This window comes from Nothoprocta perdicaria, unplaced genomic scaffold (genome assembly GCF_003342845.1).
Source record: "Nothoprocta perdicaria isolate Ctin4 unplaced genomic scaffold, notPer1 scaffold_17, whole genome shotgun sequence".
Classification (NCBI taxonomy): domain Eukaryota; kingdom Metazoa; phylum Chordata; class Aves; order Tinamiformes; family Tinamidae; genus Nothoprocta; species Nothoprocta perdicaria.
In genome coordinates this window covers 1,061,996-1,089,567 of record NW_020454871.1, presented here as the reverse complement: position 1 = coordinate 1,089,567, position 27,572 = coordinate 1,061,996, and the positions used below count along the sequence as shown (strand labels likewise).

Genomic DNA, 27,572 nt, shown 5'->3' with positions numbered 1-27,572 from the left:
CTGGTTCTTCAATCTCCATGTTTCTCCCTAAACCAGYTTCCTTCATCCATTTGCTCCCAAGAGCTCGAGAGAATATGTGAACTCACGTTGCAATTCCCCTAGGCACATCTCCACAGAAATGTCTCTTGCCAGYCTCCATGGCATTTTCAAAACCCTATTGGACATCACTGTGGGAAGGCACCTTGGATTTCTCCTTTCCGGGGTCTAGCTCAGCCTCAGGCCTAGCAGGAGCAAGAACATGACAGTATACACGTCTCCAAGCAATGAATGACTAGTTATTCAGAGAGAAGTCAAACCCACCACGGGTTTCCACGTCAGSCCTTGACATGGGCTTGTCTCCTGGGCTGGGCTCCTGCCCTCCCTCTTCCAACAGCCACCCCAAGCTCCCTGCGCCCCAACGTGTGTCATGCTCCCTCCTACATAAGGCCTCAGACACCTGGCTCTTGCCAGCCCTCATCCAACTTTCACAACCCACACTGGACCACTCCAGGAATTCCTGCCCTTCTCCTTCCCAGGGTTTCTCCKTTCCTTCCCACATGTCACCTAAGGGCTGTAAGGCTAAGAACAGAGAAGACGAAAGCTGTAAAACAAGTAATTTTAAAGGCCCTCCTGGTTAGTCTCCTTTCCCCATCTGTTTTGATGAACTCAGCATACCATCTTTCTTTTTTCTTATGGCTGAAATTCTGTAAGCTTGTAAGTTCTTTCACCATTTAAGCCCCTTCAAGCTTAATCTGAATAAACTGAGATTTAGGCTTACCTTTTGATACAACTACCTTAATACTCCTGATGTCTTTATCACACGTAGTTTGAGGGCTAGTGGAGTTGTTATATAAGCCATGATYCCATTACAAGGTTGAAAAGTGCTGTCAGTGGGCAAAGAGCTATTCTCATTTCTGCTGGGACTTGCCGTGCATGTATATGCACTGTGAAGTCTCAGCTCCTTTGGAATTAAGTTAATTTAAATGATCTGTTGAGTTTGGGGCTAGTTTGCAGCCTTCTATTCAGTTTGTGTTCTCAGCATAAATCATAACAGCTCCTTTATTATAAACCACATGCTGTCAATGCATATTAAAAATCACATGCATTTGCTTATTATAGGTAAAATAAAAAATCTTAACATTAAGTAATAACAGCTCTCTAGATATGAGTTATTCTATAAACTTCAGTGAAAAGTGCTTTATCTTCTATATAAAGGGCCTATTCAAGCTTTCACTTCTAAAAGTGAAAATAATGCCATTTAAGAGAGTCTTCTGAGTTAGGAGCGTTAGGCAATACTGAATGATAGCAAACTATTACACTTATTCACTACTTCTCAATTCAAGAGCTCCTTCAGCTAAGTTCTACCCCAGAATAGTCCTCAGCACTAGTCTGGCAAAGTATTTATACACCTAGGCCACTAAGCACAGAATACATCCAGCAGAAGAACAGGTCTGGAAAAAAAGAGGAGGAAATGTGAGGAGGGAGAGGAGAGAAGGTGCTTAAGTCACCACTGCTGTCACTTTTTTATTGGCCATCCTACACCCTCAGTTATCTGGATTCTTCTGAACTGTTTGAGCCAAGTTTCATAGGGAGCTTTGAGCCAAGCTTTCTTAGGTGAGCAGTAAATCCCTGRAAAGATGGATTTATCACAGGGACACGGTCACAGGCCTGGCTGTAGCACCACTACTGGGTGCGGCGATGATCATGTTAGATGGTATTATGGATGGCTAAGGAGGTTTTGTGGGCCTGATTGTTGCGACTGCCTAATTTATAGTGTTCCTGTCAAGGAGGAATCAAATTTCATAGTTATGACATTTCTTTCTGGAGCACTAAATGTTAACTTTGCTGATCACGCAAATTTTGCTAGAACAGCTAACTTCTAAATGGCAAACGTGATATAAAAAGCATAATGACTTCACTGAAAACCTTTACAAAGCAGCTGACACTCACACCTATAGAAAACAGGCCAAGTGGTATTTTAGTCAGAGGATAGAAATAGATAAACATTCAACATATTTAATTCATTTTTCTCAATTTAAGTAACCTTACAATGTCCTAATTTCACTATATGTAAAGCAGTCTTTTGTACTTATCACATGAACTTAAATACTGTAATAATAAAACAATATCTCATATTGTTGATGGATAACACCAGCAGCAAGTTTCACATGTTTCTTTTTGTACAAGGATTTCATTTTCATCGATAGTTGTTGAGAATCAGAAGACTGTAAATATGGGAAAGGAAAGGAAAAAAAAAGAAGCCTCATACCACAATAAAATTAATATATAGCTTCAGCACTCAGTATAAATAACAAAGATACAGCATGACGTGCCAGGTGAGAGTAACAGCACTGGGTGCACGTGGCCCCTCTGTCGCATTAGCTACTGCTGTATTTTCCTCTAGATCATGCAGGAATAATTCCCACCAGGAAGCTGGCAAATCCTRCTGTTGCTGGGGAGATCCTGCCTATGCTCTACTGCAGGTGCTGCAGAAAGCTGAGCAGACACCAGCAAGAGCCTGCCAAAGAGCAGGCTCGAAATGTAACTGCTTGCAAAAACTCTCAGATTTATTACAAAAAACTAGCGKGGTTTGCAAGGATATATTTAATCTTCACTTAGACACAGTGATAGCACCTAAGTTATAATCAAATCTTATGAAGTTATTTGCTGCTACACGTATTCTAAGCCTGTGTTTAAGTTATGGGTTTCTCAAGAAGTCTCTGGAGCAGTTACAGAAAAGGTTACTAAGTGAAAGTAATGGAGCCTCTATTAATTTCTAACAGCTCTATGACTGAGATATCAGATGTATCTACCACCTATTCAACATCTATTCACCACGGATGTGTTTTTAAATACTTAAATCCTAAGTAGTCACGAACAAGGAGAAAAACCCTCAAACTGCTTTTACCAGTCTCTCACAATCAAATGACAATAAAATATAAACAAAATCAAAAAGAGATTTTATTTGGTGCTACTGTCCCGGGTGACACAGATTTTCTCGCTTTCTTCAAAACATACTTGGTTGTAAACTATTATTTTCTTTCCCTGCTTAGTGTAGAAACAAATTTTTCTGCCATAGCAAGTTGCAGCAATAAAAAGTACAATGCAATCCTAATTAATTTATTCTTATAATATCTCCACAGCATTAAACTGTGCATGAGTAACTTTTCCTATGCTAAAGACACTTTACCATTAGATGTTTTATAATTAAAACAAAAGAGATTCAGTGAATTAGTGCATATGAGCAAAATCAAAATAAAGACATATACTCATCCAGATAGTTCTGTTTATATAGAATTGCCATACTTAAAAACATACAGGAAAATGGACTAAAATAACTGTCTTATAATATTGGCAAAATTTGGCTTTCCAGAAAGAAACACGCAGGTGGTATGGATAAACATTCATAAGTTAGACTGATTGGACACACAGTGCTTTAGAGAATCCCACAGTAACTATCCTTCACGTGCAGTATCCCTCATCTCTTTCCTCTTCAAAAATGTCTTGTCTCATCATATTTTTAAATCTGACAGGACTTCAGCTCTCAACACAGGTAGGAAATTTTCTTAACAAACTATTAGGAAGGCAATACCAGAAACCTTTTGAAAGTGTAGATGCATTTTATCCATCCAGAAAGCAATGTGGCCAGGGCTTCTGCATCAATAAGGTACTTTGAATGGTTTTCTCCRTTATCATTCTATTTTACAGGGGTACTGCAATACAATGCTTGGCATCTACAGCAGTTTCTTTTAAGTCTAATATGAAAGTTTCACTTCAACAGCACTTTGGAATAGCTTTTCATCTTTAACAGATTCAGAATTGCTTGTTCCTTTGTATCTAGTGAGTGCTAATATCTGGTTTTAATTACACATTTGTAGATACAGAAGAGCATCTTACCCCTTTAACTTGACTGTTCTTATATATCCCTATCTGCTAAGCAGGACCTTCAGCCTAGGAGTGCTCAGGGGCATAGAAGCCCACAGGTTTGTGTCTTCCCTCAGAGGTCACGGTGAAGGTCTCCCTTATCCCTTAGCCACAAAAACAGACGTCTCCCAGATGCTAAGGATGCCTCTTACCTTTATAACAGAGGCGCCCGCCCTGGACAGGGGGCTGTGCATGTGGGCCGCCGCCGCCATGTTGGCTATGGTGTTGAGGTGATTCATCTGGTTCATGGCCATGGCGACCGAGGCAGGAGGTAGGCTCACGGGAAGCAGCGGGTGCGGCATCATCATGAAGGGCAGGTCTATCCCTGGAACAGAGCACGGGGAACCTTCAGCATGTGAGCCCCCCACTGTAAAACCCAGCTCCTAACCTGCCCAGGCCTACGCTGGCTTCCAGACTCATCGTTATTGTGTGTTATCACAGAATCACAGAATGTGTTATCACAGAATCACAGAATGTTCAAGGCTGGAAGGGACCTCTAGGGATCATCTAGTCCAACCTTCCTGCCTTTACATTCCAGGAGAGGACATGAAGCTTACACTGGTGAACAAGCACACCGTTGTAACGCAGCAAACAATATCAGCAAAACACACAGGCAACAGTGCACAAGTTCAGGCACCTCTTCAAAAGCACAAGGCATGCAGGTACTTCTGAAAAATAGTTTCATATTTTCAAAAAGAAGTCATAATTTCAGAAAAGATTTTCATTTCCAAAAACATCATCTCAAATGGTCATCTACTATCTTATATAAAACAATTAAAAAAAAGGTGTTTGCTCCTCCCAGGCAGATCCTGACATTTCCAGCATGGTACTTTTCCTGTTAGTAAGAATCAGATTCCAGAGCYTGCATTTTGTTAATACCTATTTCAGCAGGTGTATCACACAGAATGACAGAATGTTCAAGGTGGGAAGGGACCTCTAGAGATCATCTAGTCCAACCTTCCTGCTCCAGCAGGGACACCCAGAGCACGGGGCACAGGGCGGCATCCAGGCGGGTTTGGAAGATCCCCAGAGAAGGAGCCTCCACAGCCTCCCTGGGCAGCCTGTGCCAGGGTTCTGTCACCCTCAACTTTTCATATTTACTTTTCATATAACTTTTCATATTTACTAATGACTACAATACAGAGCAAGACAAATAAACCAGTTCACATAGAATTCTTTAGAGTCTACTTGAAAACATCTTCCTTTGGGTATCCAAAATTATTTTTTCAGCAAAAACAACTCATTCTGCCCATCAAAATGCCTTGTAATTCTTCTAAATGCATTTTAGATTAGAAATTCTCACCACAAACTTGAGGCGCAAGTGGCAACTAGCATGGTTATATAGCCAGTCATAACTATGTGCTATGCACATTAATTATTTTTATTTTTTAAAAGACTTTTGGCTCTATTTTAATCATTATAAATCACAGTCACTCTCATTTTTCATTCCAATTTCATTTTCCTATGATGGAACCTACAAAAACATCACTGACTGATTTAGCATATGTTAGTCCAAAGTAATCTATTGATTAAACAGATACAAAAAGCATCATTTTGCCACCACAAAAGGACTGAATATACTCCAGGCTTCCACACTACTTCTGTTCAGCTCAAGTATATTACAGTCAACTCCTGGGATGTCTTATGATTCACTCTATTTTGCTTACGGGGCAATCCATGTCAATGAAGACTATGATAGGTGATAAACTAAGCCCACGTACATCTCCCTTCACTTTAAACCTCACTACGAGTCCTCTTCGGCACTTGCAGGCACGAGTCTTTGTTCCCCTGTGTGTCTCCCTTCACAGCCCAGTAATTACTCCTCATAGTCCATAGAGTTCCCAAACTCCCAGACACCATCTGTCCACACTGAGTTGTATGTCTACTTAAAGTCCAATTGACATGCAAACTAAATGCAAACTACAAACAGAATTTAACAGCACATCACCAGTTTTAAGACACAATCCGTCAAACATTTCAGAGGACTATGAAGAAAATATATCTTACACTTGCAAATCATCAGACATAATGTCTGACATTCARTAAACCCTTTAATAGCCTATAGACATTTGCCTAGTACAAAATCTACTGACAATATCCTGAAAGTTTTCTTGATCTGTAGAGAACACAATATACCTATATGTAAGACAGGTACAGACACCAAAATAAGTAATAATGTAGAATTAAGGAAAAATTACAGGAAATATGAGTTTTAGAAGCAGATGACTGTTAATCAGTGGCTCCTAAACGGAAGTCACAAGTGCTCAGTCCCTACCTTCCCATGAACATGTCAACACATATTGTAAGAGACATTCCAATAGCCCTGATTTAATATTTGGTAAAAAAGTATCTGCTCTTAWAATTTTATAAAGGAGACAGAAGGGTCATTATCTGGAAAACCTAACACTAAAAACAGCTTCCAAAATCTAAGGATAAATGATTTAAACAAATAAGATGGATTCAAAAGTACTGTGACTTTTTTCATTCTGCTACTATCATCTTTTTTTGAATAAATTTTTCTCCTTACTAATTTCCTGGACTATAGAATTTTGGAACTACTATTTGGAATAACTTTCCTTTTGGGTATAAAGAAGAAAAGGGAACTCCTGATTCCCCTTCTCCGCATTGTCCAAAGGAGGGGAAGACGCGTTTGAAGGAACATCCAAACTTTAAGCGTGTCATTTCTATTCCAGTTGCAGGACACTAGGATTGTTTCTGCTTGCTTTTAACAAGACATATTGCTCTTTCTCTCCTGTGTTTTTTGGTCTGCACTTTCATCTGGAAGGGAATTTCCTCACCAAGTTAAAGTTTTAAGGAACTGCATGTTTTTTCCCTTCTGTCCAGGCCCTTTTGCAGTGTGAACTGGTGAATGAGACACTTCCACTGCAGGCCACCACTGCTTGAAACCATACTCTAATGCATGTGCCTATTTCTCGGTTTCCATGCCTATATCCACAGCTTCAGAGCTCTTTCTGAGGCCTGGGGTTCTACACTGTCCCAGCACCTTCCAGCGTAACACCTCATTTCTCACTAGCAATTCAAACTCTTCCATGCTCCCTAACCAAAAGCCAATGTGACCATCTCCATGTGCTGATTCCTTCCTCACGGTACGTACTGTTAGTGAGCAGGTGATTCTGCTGGAGAGGGCTGAGCGGATGGGCACTTCCAAGGCTTGACTGCCCCGACAGTGTGGCATGGCCAAGGCTGTGCTGTGAGCCGGTGGTAATGGGAGACTGAAGTTTCTCTTTATCCCAGGAAGATTCACTCCCACCTGCAAAAGAGGGACTGTGAATGGCATGTTCTTTCCATAAAAGCATTTTGGTTGGCTAGCAACTAATGCTCTAACAAAATCTACAGCCTCACACGAAAAAGCACCTGAAACCTACACCTAAAAAAAAAAAAGCCTTAAAATCAGGCAAAAAGTACAATTTGAAACTTTCAGCATCACCTACCTTCATGAAAACAGTTTCTGTAAACAGKAAAGAAGTTTAACGTTTAAGGATAAAATTGTCCAAGTAAACATCATTTATTTCACAATTAAGGATGGCAAGAAGGGAGCCCCTGAGTCTCCAAGTCGTCTCCTGCTGCTGCCGCAGCCCCTTCCACAAGCTGCTCAGCTTCCTTCTTATTCCTTATCTCTGTTACACCTGCTGGAAGGCTGCTCTAGCATCCCCTCCTTCAATGGCTAGAGCTCTCCTAACTTCCACCAACCAACCTTAAAAATGTATCTGGAGCAAAAAGGTATTCCAGATATATTCCTCTTCGCAGGTATGTCACACATCTTAAATTAGATTGCAGATTGTTATGAAAATGTGTAACGGCCGTATTGACATTGATTTGAATTTATGAACAAGAATTTCAATTAGAATAAGTAACAGATTATTGCGATGCAGCAGAGAGAGGCAGCAAGCAAAAAAAAAACATTTTAATTGAAGATGAAAGTAGCAGGAACATTCAACATTCTTTATGACAACACTTAGCTAATAAATGTGATTAATACTGCTAAATGCAGAAGTTTGAAAGATCAATGACTGAGAAAAAAGGAAATCACTCCATCATTTTAACACTATGTCCACGTAGGAATTACCTTCTATAAAAGATTTGTAATTTGTGAAATGACGAGTAATACATCGACAAAGAAAGATACACTGAATTATACTATATCATATAATGTGGCATAGCAGGGAAATTACAAGCACTAATATGGTGAGGTYTGTGTCAGCACTTTTAATATAAATTTATATTCTACATTCTACTCTTTCAACATTTGACTGATACTTAACATTCAGGTTTTTCACTATGAATACCGTGAAACAGTGGTATTATGTGGTAAAGTATTTCTTAAGTTAAAACCTATAATAAAATAACGTTTTGCTAAGGAAATGTTTGGTATCCAGTCTTTCCAAATGACTTTTATTTTTCTTCAGATGCYTTTTTAGTGAATTTGCATTTAACATCTACATTTTAAACCATTCTTTTCTGGAAAACATAGCCTTACATATGCTATGGCATAAATATTTTGCTTCGAAGCAGATTTTGTATGTGAGGTAACTTCGCATAGTTGGGCAGCAGCCATGAAAACTGAACAAGAAGGTTTGTCACAGAGCTCTTGGAAGGAAGGGATAAAACCACACTCCTCACCAGAAGAATTTCTCCAGTAATCTTCCCATCCCCTATATGTATAGGCCAAACTCCTCCTTTACTCATTACAAGTTACTCGTAYGCTTATTCCTAGATGTTTCACTTGGCTTTCCCAAAACCTCACTGATTTATCCATCAAATCTGTGCAGCCCCGAAGCTGTAATGYCAGAAGGCACAACTACATTTCCACGCTAAGGTTAAAACCTGTTGTATGTGATAGATAAAGTACTAATATTCCTCTTTACAGATCAGGAATTGCACTGAGAAGAAAACTGACTTGTCTAAGGCCATACAGGAAACCTGACTCTAACTTATATCTTAYTGTCCAAATCACTGGACTAGTTTTCCTTACAACTGCAACCTGTAAGAACCTTTTCTTCTGCAAATTCCACTCATAAATCTGTTCTTGTATTCAGTGCCAGCAACACAAGAATAAATTGCAATACACTTATCTCCAGCAGGCCATTCTTGCTCCCTATCACTTCTCCTTAGGGAAAGAAAAAATACTTTTGAGACTGTCCACATACAACAAAAGCGCATGTTAACTTAAATATTTTGCATAACCTGTCCTGCATATGTTATGTTATCTATGGGGTATACTGCAGGCTTTGTCATGCATGAATATAGTGGACAAATCCCTGAAAAAATCCCAAACACCCMGCAACCTTGGTTCTACATCCTATCTGTGGTATCATGAGCTTATAGGAGAAAGTAACAAACTTTATGATGTGAAACATGTAATATGAGATAGGGAAACAACAYAGTATGAGCCAGGAAAGTTTGATTTTTTCCGCTCTCAAATAGTTTGGTATTTGAAAAATCTTACACTAGGAAAAAGGAATTTCTTTGTCCCTACTAAGCTAATGAAAGTTCTGGTTGTTTATAAGACAGCAGATAAGCAGTCTAAAATTAAACAATGATCCATATTACTAAAGATAGATGAACTTCAAGCCATGTCTCCTAGGATGTGTATGAAGCAAGAGGGAAGAGCGGAAAAAACATATGACAAAGCCAACACATAACCCTGAAAGGAAAGATCAGACAACAGAAAACAGCAATGTGACTTAAACATCTAAAAATACTAATGAGTTGATTTGTGTCATTAGAACATTTTTGAAGTCCTCAGAAGTACGTTGACATGTCAAAATGCCAACACATCAGTTAGCTGCGCTATGAAAAGCTTTGCATTAAGTGCTATCACCCACTACTCATACGACCTTCTCCTCAACAGATAAAACTAAAGAACAAAAAGGTAATTTTTTCCTTATCTTGTTTGCATTCTAGTCGATCTTGTCCTAGAACAGGTCGTACTCAGCACTAGAAAGGGCAGGAGAGACAAGAACCCGGGAGCTGCCAAAGCTTCTCYGGCGCCCGGCCGCCCACAGGAGGCAGCGCGGGGGCAGCCGTGTCCTCGGGCAGAGCAACTCCAAAGGCAGGAAAGGGGATTTTAGCTGTGCAGCCTCTTAAAGAATGTGTCGGCAACCCCGTAAAAGCGAACTGAAGGTTTGGCCTGCTTCAACTACCTCCCCACATAGAAAAGGTGATGCACGATCCTCGTTATCCCGTTCAGATTTGCTTTGTTGAAAGGAAAAAGGCCTTTGGATGGTTTGCGCTGTCTGTGCCTGTGTACACAGAAAAGTTGCACGTGCTCCAAGGGACACAGAGGGATCACGGAATCACAGAATGGCCGAGGTTGGAAGGGACTTCTAAAGGACCAACCCCCCTGCTCCAGAAGGAAGAGTAAAGCTGAATGGATTTGGCAAAAAAAAAAAAAAAAAAAAAAAAAAAAGAGTTATTTACAATACATAAGCCTTATATTTACAATATAAGAATATATAAGCCTTATATTTACAATATAAGCCTGGCACTTCGCACTCTGAACAGGTTACCTGGGCTAGCTGATCTCTCAGGGCATGAATGACACTCATGTTCAACTAGGTAAAACTAACGCAACAAACCCTAGTCTATTAACTTCTAAATTACACTGCCATGAGAAGCAAGAATTCCCTTAATACCATCTTACAGTTAAATGTTTTCTAATAGTCAGCCTCTCTGGGCATACACGTTCTTCAAGACAAATCATAAAAACTTTTTTTTTTTGTGAAGATATATTTGTGAAGATTAAATTAGCGTTTTAGTTTTATGTATTGMAAGATCTCCACAAAGTAATCAAAGTTCTATTTGGTGACAGTTTCTTTTCATTTGATTTCAAATTCATTTTATCAGCTTTAAAACTGAATGGCTACCTAAATGAAATCCACTCTGGCAGAGGTACCTTTGGATTGAACCACCACACTGCTTCAATCTATGTCTGTCATTTTATTTTTTTGCAGTGATGCATTTCTGAAAAATTGAACTCAAATTGTTAAAAGCAATACCATCTTTACTGTCCAMTTTTATTCTAAAACTATTTTTAAGCACATTTTTCACGTTATCATCCATATTAAGCATGAGCTGCAGAGACAGAAAGTATTCAGCACTTTGCTATTCAGCGCTGATAATTCTGAAGTATTATTGCCACTGAATTCGTCTATCAGTGCCCCCCACACACTTAAGTCCTATGAAATTTTGGGGACTATCTAGATCCCATAATTCCTAAAAAAAATGCTTTGCATATAAACTGGTGAACATACTCAACAGAGCAGCAGGTTGTGATTCTTGCATACACTTTTTATCCTTTTCCTAATGTGTTAAAATTCTCCATGTGGTCTGCCGAATACGTAATTTCAATAAGRGAAAATTACTGCAATATTACAATCACTTATCTATATCCCCATTTAGCCTCATGAAGCAATACTCACATTCTAATGAAATACTGTGCTAGGGTCTATCACGTGAGGTGCCTTACAGTATTTCAGCAGTTAGTGACCCTACATAAATATATATATGGGTTTTTAGTGCTCAAAGCAGTGATACCCTGTATTTGTGATGTGGCAGACAAAAAAGGATTTTCCATGCATTTTGCAATAATTAAGCATAAGAAAAGAACAAGGAATTGGTCAGAGAAGAAACATGAGATTCCGTTGGAAGGATTTAAAGCCTCCTGTGGAAATCCTGCCAGAAAAGAAATATTGCTCATCTGTGTTATCTGGTCACCTTAGAACAACTGGACATCTAAACTAACACCACATTTAAACGCTGATTACAAGGTGGCCTAACCTTCTTCCCAATCATTTTCTACCTGCCTCTATGCATACATACCACATCTGTGTTACTCTGGGCAAGATACCAAATACTCTGACAAATCAGTCACAAATTCCGGGCATATGATCACAATTTAGTCACAGCAAGGGCAGCGCATACCTGACATTAACACTTTGGGCCTATCCGACAGCATTCAGAGACCCACCTTTTTCAAGTGTCTCAGACAATTTGCTCCTACCAATATCCTATTCTCGTACTGATGTTGGGAAAGGAACAGTCACAGTTTGGGGCCTCACAGAATATTCTGTGTCTGTCAAAAACACTTGAGTCAACAACTTCTCATCAACTCTCTTCATGTTATCAGAATCTGAATGTTCCAGGAAGAGAAGATAGGCAGAAAAACAGTTTTTCAACAGTATCTGATGGAAAATCAGGCTTCAATGCCAAGCAGAAGCCCAGAAAGCCCATATACATCTCAACAGAATGCAATAATTGCCATATCAAATGCAGCTGATAACTTAAACAGTCTCACTATAGCCATTCACCAATGGAAAAGTAGTGTGGTAAGAATCATTTTTAATCTATATGCAGTTTGAAGCCCAACCTGTCATTAATAGGAAATTCAGCAAGACCAATATATTATGTGCCCCCTGCTTTAAAAGCTTTTCCCCCATCACAACCAAACCWAAAGCTTACATAGCAGTCACCTTTTGGCTGTGTCCACAGAACAATAAATACTTGTTTAGTTTGAACCAAGAGATGCTCCATAGATCTTTATCTACCTAAATCTTCCRAAAATGTCACTACTGACTGAAACTTGAGCAAATACAGCATTTCTTTCTCTGCAGATACAACTTCTTCCACCACTGAAACACACACTGGCTTAATCAAATTAATCTGATTCCTGGTAAACCTGGTAAACCATCACTTTCCTGTCAGAAGAACCTTCTTCASTCTTCATTCAGCCCAATATTCTGGTCCTCAACAAGGGCAATATAAGATGCCATTTACAGAGATCATGCAAGACTGACCGCTTTCTGCGGTTCCTTATTACACCTAAATTGCTTAAACTTTCTTATTTAAAAATCGGAACAGGATGTGTTCGTTTACATCATGATTAAGTGTTGGATACATCGGTCATCAAAAGATCACATGCACTTGAAAATCTGAATTAAAGATCTGCCATGTATTTTAAGCTTTAATGCATTGATTTGTTTAGCTGTGTTTGCTCGGCTGTATCAACTTCTTGGTGCCCTACAAGAAAGCCATAAAAGTGTGGAGGATAAGATATTAAAACTGAAGATAGCCAGTGATGGCTTTACTGGGCTACTTCCAAAAACTTATCAAGTGGTTCAGCAGATGTAATTACTGCTTAGCCCTGCCAAAGCTTTGAAATGTGCCCATTAATTCAACAATTCCCAATCTGTCCATCAGTCAGTCATACTTAAAAAATATGTCTGTCACAACTTAGGTGAAGTAATCTGTTGATAATTATACAATGAGAAGTCATCTGAAATCTGAATACAATTTCTAAACTTTCTGAAAAGTCTTAATGACAGTAAAATCAAACTATATTTCAAAGCAACAGGATACTGAAAATACCTAGGAATGTCAGAGTATTGAATACCCACTGAATTAAGGAGAATATTCCAATTATCTCCAGAAAGATACTTGCAAAAAAGTAACATTTTTTTTCCCTTAAAAAAGACCAGAAGAAATAGGAAAGCAGTAAATACAATATTTTTTAAAGTTCCTACGTTATAATCCTGATTGTAGAGCTAAAGGACCGTACAAGATAGTTCCACTTCATCTGGTATTTTGCAAAGTAAGACTGTATCTACAGTAGGAGTCTTCAGCCAAAACAAATCCCACAATAACAGTATTAGGTACTCAGTGTTAAAGGCAGTAGTGACAGCGTAAAACAGAATTTTAGTTTTGTTTTAAATCACTAGGTCATTCATTCCTTCTAATTACATATATAGCAATGGTGATGGCTAATACAGTGTATGAGTATGGTACCCTGTAGCTTTGCTCTCCCAACACCAGTGAAGAGGGACTCTTGGCTGCTACAATTAAACTTTTTTCAGCAAAAGCGCCTTATGTAGACAACAGAAAAATTTTTCCTCAAATAATTAATAATAAAAAATGGGGGGGGAAAAGTGGAAAATTTAAAAGATTCAGGAAAAGGAAATAGAAAGGAAGAATAGAAAGGTATGGGCTATATCTTCAGCTGCCTGGGCTTCACACTGGCAGTATCTTCACATATACACAAATTAAAAGCACTCCTCAGTGTTTTTTATACCCACTATTGCAATATATAATATATATATATATGTTAAGAGAGAGATCATGTAAGCTAATTAAAGTTGTAACACTAAAGCACCTCATGAAAGTATATCTAAAGGAAGCACAAACACTATATTTATACAAAGTTTGATACAAAATGTTACAAAAAATCATAAAGATATGCTAACGTTCAAAAATAACTGTGAGAATTAGCTACAAATTAGCCACTTTATTTCTTCTGCTGATTTGGTCACACATAAATATTAATTAAAACAAGTTGCTTCCTATCTAGGAAGAAATGCGACAAGGCAGAAAAAAAACCCATAGAGAACATATGAGTTATTTGTTTCTTTTTAATTTGATATTTCACTATGCAATTTTCTTCCATCTAAAGAATTTTCATCCCATTTAACTCGTGTAAAATTTTCACATCCAGCACATCTCAAAGCAGAGAATTCCACACTGTGTGAAGAGGTACCTCATTTTCCGGGGGTGGACAGTTAACCTGACATTTGCTGCCTTCCTTCGATGTCTTCTGGCTCTTACAGTGGATGAAATTAATGAAAAATAAATCTCTATTCTGCTTCTACTAAATAAAGCGTAGGTTTTTTCTTTGAATTTTGAATCCTTTGTATGAGGGAATTTGCCCTTAGWAACGACACATTTGGCTGGACCTTCCTCAATGTCAGGAGCATATGCAAACCCTTTCCTGCACGGTATTAAATGACCTCTATTCTGCATTGCTCAAGGTCTCCTTCTATAAAGCTCAGCAAATTTGAGCTGGTGGACAGACCACACACCTTCACATCTCCATTGGCAAATTGGGTCAGGGAGGCTCCTGACAGCTCACAGAAAGTGGTTTTGACAAAAGAGGGTTTCCAAAAATCAGACACAATCTGAAAATTGTGTCATTATTTCAACTGACACAATGTTGAYAAACTCTGAAGAAAGAACAGAGTTTCAATGTACAATAATATTCTGAAATATAACACAAGATTATAGTTCATTCTTGCACTACAGATCCACCTCCTTGTGCACCCAGGATGATTACTGAGAACATTTTTGAGTAAGAAAAGTGTGAATCTATTACTACTTAYTTTTCTATAGAAAGCTAACAAGGCTGAGCACATGATATCTCTTCTGGATTAGGATCATTAGCAAAGCACTCAACTGCCTTCTACTGCAGGGGCAAAATCTTTCTTCAGAAACAGGTAGAAATAAAGGAAAAATTTGGTTTATCATGTTTACATTAAAGTTGATGATACACAAGCGGGAAGCACAGCAGCTTATCTTTCAGATTTTGAACACACTTTGTAGGCTGGCTGCCAAAAAGAATAAAATCCAACCCTCCTCCTTAGCCGAACACCAGCAAGCCTGAACGAGAACTCAGCTTCTTGTGATGACAACTGCTGACACCTTCAGTGATCACGAATCAAGCACCTCTGTTTTTGACAATTAAAACAACCACTGAGATGACATCYTGTATATGTTTAATGTGCCTATAACTAGCCAGACAGTTGAGGTTGATTTTCAGAGGTTCTGAGAACATCTGACATCCATAGCAGATAGGTAATGCTATGATAGGAAATCAGATCATTCAAATTTCAGCAACTTATCATTTACTAATTCTTTGAAATAATTCTCATGAACAGCACCAGTTGCAGTTTGTAATCTTCTGAATAAATCTGTAGTGACATAAATGAATTATGTATTTCCTGTATTTTCAAAAATTTCAAATACTGACGAACTGTACATAATATAAAGGATGCCTTAAAAGAATTAAATGTAGTCTGTGGCACTTCATACTTACACATTTGGCCAGTTTTCCAGTCCCTGTTAACTTGAAATATCCACACAGAACTGAATGACATTGGAGAGGCTGCAAAATGCAGTCTAACTGTTAACGTTTTATACTGAAGTTGAATGAAATTAGGAGCTCCCCAATGAGATTTACTATCATAAGCCCTGATCTCCATGAAAGATCACCAAGTGTAGGCACTTGTACCCCAACAGTTGTGTCACTATGTGAACAAAGACAATATATATATTATACACAGTTATATACACACTAAAGAAACAGCTTGCTTTATATATGTATATATATATATATATATATGGCATTTGATTCTTTGCACTACATTATTCCAAAAAATGTTGAGCTCTGCCAACACCATAAGAGCTTGTGAGTAAACTTAATTCACACAAAAGGTCAGCAGTGAAATCTGCAGTGTTTCACTTAATGTCAGTCTAAAAATAACATTAAAAAAGAGCTTTGTTAACAGCCAACTTCAGACCTCCTTCAAAACATGCTTTCAGTTTYGYTCATGCGAATCGCTGGACWCCTAACACAGCATTTGGACCTCTTYTATGGGCAATGAATCTCTGATTTCAGAGTATTTTTCTTATTTCTCAAGCCTGGCCATTAGGTGCTCTCATTTAATCTCTAATGCAGCCGTCCTCAATGAAATCACTGAGTGCTTTTCATCACGTCCTCTAAGGAGAAGGATTATAAATGACCAACAGTTTCAAGGATAATATACCAAAGTGTACATAATAACTACAAACAGCACAAACATTAAAATGCTTATACTAATGCTAAATAAGTGAAAATATGTCTGCAAAAGAAAGCCTGAGAGGCTTTAACAACTAAGTATAAAGCACGGTGTTGCTATTATACACAAGATGAACTTAACGAAGCCCCAGGTTTGGGATTTATTTTTGCTTGTGGTATAAGTATGCACCACCTTGATTATCATTTAAAAAAATATTGACAGCTTGCCTTCTCATAGCAATGCCTAGTAACAAATTCCAAATGTTTTGTCACATTTCTTGTGAGCAATGCCATCTGCCAGAGGTGGYATTTCATGGCTGTTTACCCTGACTCCCTCCAAGAATTCATCTGCCACTATCTAATGCTGCCTGAATAAAGGGGATTAAGACTCTGATGCAACAGAGACTATTGATAATTTGGTATAATTGGGAAGAAATGAAGATAAATGAGGTTGAGGATGGAGAGGCAATTAGTTGAGCTGCCTGTACAGCTGTGTTCTCGGCCTAGCTCCCCTGGCCTTTTCTTTCGTGAGGTATGTGCAAATTAAACATAATGACAAATACACTCTTCCCAAAGCTCTTTAGTTTAGGAAGCTTGAAGATATGATTCTCATTTCTGAGATTCTAGGCAGTTTTCAATGAAGAAAGTCATAGTCGCTGTGGAGAATTTTAAAGAGCAATGCACTTTTTAGCAGAACGCCTATGGAACAGAGATTCCTATCTCTGAAATCTATGTTTTCAAACCACTGTTTTTCATATGGCACTGGGATAGCACTGTTGCTGTGGTTTTGACTAGAAGAATGAAGGGTTCTGCTAACCTAGATGAAACAGAAGGCTCCGTTTGGGTCTTTGATTCTGAAATTTACTTCTCATTCTGTAAAAATCCTCTATTCATGTAACTGGTCAAATGAAAACACCAGAACTGATGACTCTGCAATGAAGTCTCTAAAGACTAGCCCCAAATTCTGCAGCTGGATCTTCATTTTTTTTAATATATGTCAGTCTTTAAAATACCAGTCAAAACACATACTGCAACATCTCTATAATAAATATTTCATACTTCACAAGATTTTAGAAGCAAAATACTTCCAGTCAGGAATACTATAAGAATGTAACTATCTTACCCAGATACACCTCATTTATACTCCTTCTTGTTCAGGTAAGACCAACTAATGAAACTTGTATACCTCAAAAGGCAGTTAAATCCAAAGTGAATATGATTCAAATACAAACATCAAAAATAGAAGGCTCTCAACTTATAGCTTAGGTTGTTACTGAGATAACTGCATATTTTTACATATGTATCTACATATATCTCTAAAAACATACTCATATGGTTAAAAACAAATGCGGAAAAAAGCACTTATCACAAGAAATGCCAATGACTGTGTCACAAGATTCTACCAGAGCTTTTCATAAATCGCAAATAAAATAATGCAAGTGTCTTTAAAAATAAAAATGATATTTACAGAGGTAGCTTTCATTTACTGATATCTTTCAGTAACTATAGACCACATGTAAATGTTCTGATTTTATACATAAGTCGTTCCATCTGAATTAGTTTTTAAATAGGAGATTCTTCATGTAAATTACATATTTTCCTGAGTTGGTATTATTTCCAATTGTTCTTAAAAATAAATTCAGTGATTACTTGAAGTGTCTTGTTAAAAACACAGTCAAGCTCCCATGAACTGAAGGGATTTTGATGAACTTTGAAAGAAAAGGAAGGTAAAAATTGTAAAAGAAGAGCACTGTTAGGGAGTTATTTCATAAAAATAAACATTCTTAACATAAACTCTCATCRTAACTGCTTTGTAATATGAAATACTGTTCTTCAGTATATTCCTAACAAAACAGAGCTTCTGCTCTGTGAACAGCGTCTCTCTCCACTTGTTTGTGTCAGCAAAACATCCTCAATCTCAATATTGCACTTTTGCCCACGATGTAGAGGTCAACTAACATTTCAGTTCAGCTAAATCTAATGTACTTTTTCATTTTGGATTAGATTTCTACAGAAGACTAAAAATAGTTGGCATTTTATGAGGGATATGTGCCAAGAGAAAAGAAGAATATACTTCTTTCAGTCTATATTTCAGTAGTCTATATTTCACTTCAAATAAACCTTTTTATTATTATTGAAGCTGAAAATTTGGCTGGAGTGATTGCTCCTTTATATACAGAGCAATGTAGCTCAGAGCAGTCTTTATATTGGCCTGCAATGTTCAAATTGCCTATTTTGTGCTTTAGGTCTTCTACCGAGACCCTCCCTGCGCTAATGAACACTGTGAAGGGACAAGAGCGGTTGCTGCTCCTCTTCTGGCTTTACCACAGTGTTCCCAGTTAACGGTTGCTCCTGACATCGTTCACGTACAGTGCAYACATGAGGGAACCTCACTGAGGAACGCCCGGCCTTCCTCTAGGAGCAGAAGGGATCGTTCCTGGTCGGAGGGGAGGCTGGCAGCTCGTGYTGCCCCGCCCCTGCAGCCGCCATCTCGTGGGATGGCCGAGGGCTCTCAAACAAAGCACCAAGACGAGGCCCCATGGGYGCTCCTGGAGCACGTCCGCCCCAACGCAGTCAACAAGGCCAGCACTGGCATCTTTTGCCTCACATCTGGGGCGACCGGAGCGAGACTTGTCTGATCTCCTCACAGCTGGGCAGGCCCCTCGTCCTCCGCCAAGGCCAAGGGCAGCGGAGGGTGACRACTCCGCGCCCCGCGTCAGACCCGAACCCAAGGAGCCGCCTGCCGGAGCACGAGCSAAAATCAAAGGAAGAACAGAACTGCTGCCTAGTGTTACGGGAAGGACGACARCTCTGATTAGACTTCCACAGGCTAATGGAGAGAAAAATGCAGCTCCTGACTGTGCCGGTCGGGAAGCAAAGTCAAAAAGCAGGGGGTAAAACACAAGTAAACAGATGAAAATCTCACACTGTGTTGAACRGGACAGAGAGAACTGGAAATGAAACACTATTTTTATCTTATCTTCCTATTTGTTCTCTCATTTCTATATTAAAGTATTTTAATAACTAATAATTTTCCTTCATTTCATACCCTCTTTCCTCAAATATGAGTGCTAACACTCTCTAAATCAAACTCCTGTCTCAAGTCACAAAATATGGCAGACTTGTGGGGTCTTCAAGGCATCAGRTGAGGTCCTTATTGAGGAAAATCTTTTTCTTTGCACAGAATCCAACACTATTTTTCAAATACCAGAGTGACAGCAGCTACAGTATGGGCTAAACATGAATTTTCCTCCTCTTACATCTAAAACTCAGATGCATCCTATTTAAGTATAAGAGTAATTATAAACTACAATTTCTTTTTAGTAGTAGAGGTTTTTCTACATATTTGTAACAATTTTAAATGACTGTTCATTCTTTCTGTATCATAATGATACTCAGTATATACTGCAGTAAGCTAAAAAAATCCACATTATGATACAGATAACTATGATTTCTCAAAAGTTAACCTTTAAAACAAAAGAAATAACTGAAAAAATATTTCTGCAACAAATATTTTACTCAGCTTCCACAGGCTGTCACAAATATTCAGCTGTTGCACTTCAGATCAGCCTTTGGAAAATGGTGTCGGAATAGTATGTCTGAAAAATGAAACACAGGAAATAGTTGGTAATGTTGCTGAAGGACAGTCTAAATACAATAAATTCCTGAAGGAAAACACATTCTTTTCCTCAATAAATGCCTCCCCAATATATGCCAGTGACCCAAGAAGATGTGATCTGTGTCTTATCCTAATATTTACAGTAAAAAAGCTAACAGACAGCTAAAACCGATAGCTAGGATAAAAGCATGGATTTCAACATATCTTAAGAGGTCCAAGGTATGATATATTGGGAACAACAATATCAAAAGGTTTCTCTCTCTAGTACTGCTAGTATCAGGCTTAATGAGCTAAAACTTGTTAAATTTATATTACCAAACTAATTACTTTTTTTTACAGTACACTGAATATTTTTTACAGATAACCTAGTGTGGAAGATGGCTGATCTTAACTGAATTAGAAGTTAGTCCTTGTGTACAACTAAATCAATTAAAAATGGAAACTAAGGCAAAAATGGAGGTGTTGTAGGGTAACTGTATCAATCTCCAGAGTTATCTAGTCCACACTGGTACCACGCCTCTCGGATGCTGCCACATGTCTATTTCAAATTCAATCACTGAATTCAGAACAGTCTCCTGCAAAAGACATGGAGAGAGGAAACACTGGGATCCACAAAGACTGTGACTAGTGACAAAGTTCGGAACTTTACCTTAAAATTTCAGTAACCCTTATGAAACTCTCCTTAAGGGAGCCCCATAGATTCTCTCTTTTTTAGATTCCCCTTTTTTTGCTCCAAATCAGCAAAAAGTTTAAACAAGAGAGCTCTAGCTTATGATCATGATGCAATAAATACGCTCAGCAGCACAAAGAAATGAAATGATCTTTATTCCTGTACTGCTGTGATACCATTTGATAGCTACGATCAGCTGCAGGAGAGCAAAGCAACGTGCTCTCTCGGCCATGGTATCTTCTCTCACCAATATAATTCTGCTGCTGGTGAGTGAAAACATTTGGCTTTCTACCAGTTGTGAATGCTTGTGCTGCAGGCTGGAGGAGCTGCAACCTGTTTTCCAAATTTTATTTGTGCTGAAGGGGAGGGTGCTGCAGATAAGAATCTTTTAAAAAGCAAAGGGACCAGCTTTTGGGGAAAATTATGACAGGATAAATGCATTCCCTTGCATCCAAACCTAAAATAGAAGAAAAAAAAAAAAACAGCAGGAAAAAAAAAAAGAAGGTATTTAATGAATCATGTTAAAAGGGAGGGAGCTTATGAAAAATAAATGGCATTTGTAGATGATTAAATTTTGAAGGCAAGATGTTGTATAACCGTACCAACCATTTATTTCAGTGCCACAACTGCATCCAATACATAAAAGACTTTTTTAATCCAAACTAAAGATTCAGGGCTACCTGTTTTGCCATTTATGCAGTAGAGAGGCAGGATTTAGGCTGTAATTATTCTAGGCAGTTTCAAAGAATAAAGAACTGTTAGAAAAAAAAAAATGAGTATCAGTTGCTAGCACTGGGCAAGGAAAATAATTCTTCACAAAATCATAGAATTAAAATTCACAGGGTCTCATTAGAGATTAACCTCCTAAATATCAGATGCCTACATGATTTGCCCAAATGTTCCTCTGTTTAAGTAATACTATCCTACTAAAGTTCAATCTTCCACTAATATAGGGGTGTTATTTAAAATATAGTCTATATCCAGATAAACTTGGTATTTATAAAATAAACTAAACAATCTTACTCCTTATAGCTGAATACAAGAGCTGCTGCAAATGAGAGAAGGTATTACTCGAGGATGAAATGCCAAAAAAAATCCTAATATCAAATTATTGCAGACAATCAATCAGAAAATAGGTCCACAAGAGCAGTTTACATTTAGATACTTCCTCCTACTTTTCCAATATCTATTTAAAATACTAGAAATTGCRTAATCACCATTTAAGTAATATTATCTGTCTTTCAGAGAACAGGAAAAATTCAGTCTGTTATGTCCCATAATATTAATAATTGAATTTACAGATATCATAGAGGAATTCTGGAATTTTCACAAGTCCCAAAGAAGAATTTTGTCCCCATCCTTATAGAAGTCTAAGTATCTCCTCAAAAAGAAGCATTTATTTGCATTTGTATATTGTACAAATGCAGAACAGTCACAACAAGACCCTCAATCTTCTAGGTTTTAAGTATCAATGCATGCCTGATCTTAAAGTCAGGCTCAGCATTTATGTCTTGCCTTGGTGATAAACGTGCATGAATATAATAATGAGGGCAGAACAGCTCTGCTACTGATTCCATGTTGAAAAGGGGTTATTTTTGTCAAATTTACTGTAAACATAGAAAATATGCAACAAAAAAAAAATAACAGTAGCTAGTTCTCTACAGTTAAAAGAAATGCAAATGCTCCGAACAGGAAATGCTCGTTTTCACAGTATCAACTACCTATTTTAATTAACTTTCAGTCAAATACGGTATGAACTAAAAAGTAGCCAAACTCTTTGTTGGAACAAAATGCTTCACACTGAATGGCAGATGTAACATGTCTGGTTCAACATAGTAAAAATATATTGCAAAATTCATCTATTCATCCCAAATGCTGCATCTTCATCAAAAATTATCTAACCTTTTGTGGACATTAAAAACTGATATAATGTGAAAATGATTCAGATATAAAGTGAAAATTCAGTCAGATGAAATAACAGCAATAACCACCCTCACCAATTGAGTTGGATGTTTACAGCTTATACAGCTCTCCTGAGGGGGAAAAAAATAGAGATCTGGAGGTTATGRTAGACTGTAGATGAACATAGGACCATAGCGTGATGCTTTCAGGAAATGTATATAGAGAATAGCTCTTGGAGAAACTCTTTGCTCTATCCTGTTGTCAAGGCTCTGCATAGCACAGGGATGGCCTTGGATACCTGAATTCCATAAGGATATGAATCACGTAGAGAAAGGCAGAGAACGGTGAGCGCTCTCCAGAGACCTARAAAATCGAGAGTGTAAGGAAAGTCTAAAATAGCAGGCTTATTTAATGTGGAAAGGGAAAGACAGATAGGAGACTCAATATTAGTCTTCAGTAGATAGAAGACAAGATCAGTCAAAAAGGGGGTAACCAATTGGTCTCCACACCAACAATGGTCTGAACAAGAGCCATTGGGGATCAGACTATAGCACAGAAAATTTAGGTTAAACATTAGCAAAAGGCTTATTTGTAAACCTATGAAGTTTCTAAAACTGAACGGGACAACCATCTGTCAGAAGGGATGTTGGCAGGACTTGTGCTTCACACAGAGCAGGGACACAGGATCAAGAGTTAAGGTCTTGTTCCTCTACGGTTTCGGACACTACAAAGTGCAGATCCAGAGGCAGTGTCAAACTGCAGGTAAACTGGCCTGTTCTGTCCCACACTGCCACAAGTAAACCATGAACAAGACCTTGTACACTGCAGCATCTGATCTCCATCCACAATACAACCTGCTCACAGATCGGTATCCTACATCACGGTCTTAAACTACAAGACTGGTTCAGGAAGAGCCCTCAGCTGTTCCTCACTTCAAAAACATCAGTTTGAGAAAATAAAAACACAAAATGGCCACCTTAAAATAGACAGTAATTACTAGAAGCACCAGATAAAATAGCATTAAATACATTTCCAAGATAATAAATCCCTTCTTAGGACTACAGTCGCAATGTCATAAAAATCCCTGGCTTTTTCCTTATAGAGTAGGAACAAAAAGTAGTTTCAATTTTGTGATGCCCATAAAATTTTCTTTTCAATAGCTTTACTAACTGGCCAAGGTTTTAATATTTTGTGGTGATYTTACTAGTATAAATTAAGCTTTTAAGAAATTAAGAACAAGAATTTAATTTGAGAAAAAGGTGTTGCAGAATCCAATCACTTAAAAATATCTAAAACTCTCCCTTTGCTAATAAAGATACATTCACTCTTYGTCATAGACAACACTGCTTTTCCTTTCAAACTGTAACTAGAACTGATCTGATAAATTGCTGCTGCTTGTGTACAGCTAGGATATTTTTTCAAAAAGGAGCTAAAAACACAGACTACCCACCTGTATCTATTTTTAATTTGGTAATGAGTGTACTTGTTAAAATTCTACCAAAATGTCACTCTCAGTTTTGGATTCCAGTTTTTTTAAACAGAATATAGAGCAGAAAGCATAACCTATTATGCAAAACTGTCATATGCTTACTTTTAAAATCACAGAAATAAATTCATATACCTGATTCTCTTATGGATTAAGACCCTAAAAAAGGAAAACACAGCTCAAATATAATTATTCAAGACAGCCAAGGTATCCTATAAAAATTAATAAGGCTTTGGATCTTTTTATGTCCTGTTTACTCATACAGTTTGTATTCCAGAACTAAGAAATATCTCTTGCTTTGTGGGTGCAAGTAAGGCAGAATTAGCTGAGACCACTATCACTTCTGTCTTATCAAATTCACAAATCAGCTAGACATTTAAACAGCACCAACTGTTGCAAGAAAAACTGCTACTGAATTTCAGTGGCAAAAATGTCAGTTCAGGGCACTCTGCAAAAATCTAGTACTGAATCCTTAACAAAAACACATTTTTTAAATATTCTTCGGATACTACTCCCAAGTAACCATATTACAAACATTTCTTACCACAAACATAAATTAACTGAATGYTAGTGGATTTTTTCAATCTGATTAAAATTGTAATTCAGGAGACTCCTGCTGCTGGCAGCTGTATCACTRTCACTGACATCCTTTGGGGCACTCTCAGCATGCAGCCTGCATCAAAGGGAATGTGCCAGTTTTCATCGTACCTCAGATATGCCTTAACAAGAACGTTCTAAACTTTAAAATGTAATTAAAATACTAAAGTGCCTTTTAATTGTTAAAATATCATTAATGGGAGGCTGAAGTTACTCCAYTAGTAAAGGTAACTATGACCAACACTTGCTTTTCCCTGTTTATATAATTACTAGTTTTGCCTTTTTCTTTACTTGCTAGAAGTGGAAATTAAAAATGCATTGCTTAAGCATGATAATACACCACAGTATTCAAACAAACAAACAATATATTGTGTTAAATTAYAGGTGAACAAGATTTTCCTGAAACTTGATGGATACAAGGACATTTACTGGGCGTATGATACTTTATTTTCCTTGCTCTTTGGTAGCACTGTAGAAAATCTGTGAATCCCTGGGGAGAAATGGACACGTTTCTCAGCATTTTTTGCGTCCCCAATTACCACAGTTCAGCTGTCATGTACTGACGGTTCAAGGTCTCAGCTCCAGTTTTGCATTTATCYAGCAAGGGTCTAACATAAAATGCAAACTAATTTCAGAGAGGTGGATCTGGAACCACTCGTTCGTTTTCCTTCCCTTTTCTGCTTTCCTTTCCATCCCCACCAGCAGGCCAGAGTGGAGGGGGAATCGCGGCTCTCCTGCCCTTCCGCTTCCCGCCTGCAGAGAGAGCAGCTCCCCTGCCTGGGCAGGTTGCAGCAATCTCCTCCAAAGCCTAATCTGGAATGATTTTCCTTTGGAAGTACAGCGCATCTAATCGGTATTTGACTTAATACCAATTTACACCGAAAGTCCTAAATTTGGCACGTTTCTGAGGAGCTTTCCTCCCACGGTGGCATGGAAGGTAGTGTCCSCTTGCAGGGAAACACGGGACCTCATGTCAAGGAGGACATTTCTGAGCAACCCACTCTCCTCCAGCCCTTCAATATTGACTGCTAATACCTGCTGCCACAAACAAGTGTGGAAATGATCACCCAGGAATATACGTAGCCTTGGCCCAACAGTGGCCACAATGATTTATGACACCAAAACCGAGCGGAGACGACTAATGCTCTGAAGGGACTAGCTGTCTGAGCTCAGCCTGTGCTCACACGGTCGCTGCCCACTCTTAATTACTTCATTTGCGACTGTAAAACTGTTTTAACAGACAAAATTAATTATTTTGAATAATCCTTCTGAAATATGATATGCATTTTAATTGTATGCACCCTGTCATTAATTAAAGTTCCCTACCTTTTGGTGCATTAATTCAAAGATCGTATCACCGACAAAGCAACAGTCATAAGAAGATTGTTTACTAAAATTAAAAATAAAGTGAAAAGGTTAATGTACTCCTGTGACATACTTAAAGTAATGCTAAAATGTTTTCATTTGAGTTCTTACTAGACATTAGTTTTCTACTCTTTAAAATCAATCTCTTTGTTCCAGGAACACATTTCCTGTCAATAAAATGAAAAATGATATAGATTTAGGAGGATAGTGGTCTCAGCGTAGCATCTCTCATATTATTATTCCAGTATCATCTGTTACAAAGTAAGACCAATTCCCACATCTAATTACAAACAGGATTTCAGAGTCATTAAACAAAATACATTTCCATTAGTGCTGCTGTAAGAAGATAGGGGAAAAAATGAAGATTAGTTCATGCTGCACCTCTGTTTTTCAAGCTTTGAAGATTTAGACCTCTGCACTCCGAGACTATAAATTTGTAAAGGATCTGAAAGGTGACAGACATGTGAAAATGTGAAAGCTCTCTCAATTCTAAGCAGTTTAGCCATACCATTTGCATTTTGTCATTAGTTTATCTTTTGCTGCACTTAATTCTGATAGTAGATAGGGCAGGAATCTAGAGAGGTTGTTTATGATTACACAGCGTGTACCTGGAGGTACGTGTGGGGGGTTGAGAGAAGAGGGATTTYTTTTGGAACAGATATGAATCTTGATTTTCTACATTAAATTTGTTCTAGCAAAACTCAACATTCATCCTAATGAATTCTGTCTTTATGGAAAAAAAAAAAAAACATATTTTATGCTCTTGGAAAAAGTAACATCAGCTCTCAGGCTTCAAATAAGTTAACAGCCAAAATACACTAAGGAAACAGATTGTGTGATATGTTTAACTCGTGAAATATAAACTTAGAAGCATATATATTCTCCATTCAGAAGCATTTAGCAACATCTATTTGTAATGCATCCATGAAAAAATATACACTTACCCACCAAAAAAACCAAAAAAATCACAAACCAGGTCTTAGATATTTAATAAAAACTTTTCTAAAAAGAGGTCTATATGAAATAATACCTAAATTTGTTTGATCTTTAAGATACATTACATTGACTAATGCAGGTAAAAGTTTATAGAAATCTGTATTAAATTTATCACAAGCTGAGGGCCAAAAATCAGAGAAATTCCTCTCTAAGAAAAAGATGCCACAGATTTACAGAGAAAAGCACAGAAAATTTTAGCTTTTCGAAGTTATTTAAGTTATRTTTCACTTATGCATCTTAAAACTCCAACCAGAATGATTTCACATTTCTTCAAGTTGGTTCTCAATCTAGTCAAACACATAAATATCATCTGATGAACCAGCATTTCTTCGTGAATGAAAAATATTTAACTATAAAGTATTTAAGTTCATATTTAACAAGAATACATGTAAAAAGCCAATTAAAGCACTTA

General features: G+C 37.8%; 1 protein-coding gene across 1 annotated transcript in view; it reads right to left on the bottom strand.

Annotated features, from left to right (window-relative positions):
* DACH2 (dachshund family transcription factor 2) overlaps positions 1-27,572 on the bottom strand; it is a 126,776-nt gene that overhangs the window by 52,251 nt on the left and 46,953 nt on the right. Inside the window, exons 3-4 of the mRNA XM_026036010.1 lie at positions 7,019-7,174; positions 4,056-4,228 (exon numbers count right to left, since the gene is read on the bottom strand). Coding sequence (XP_025891795.1) covers positions 4,056-4,228; positions 7,019-7,174 — 329 coding nt within the window. The remainder of the gene's footprint in view (positions 1-4,055; positions 4,229-7,018; positions 7,175-27,572) is intronic.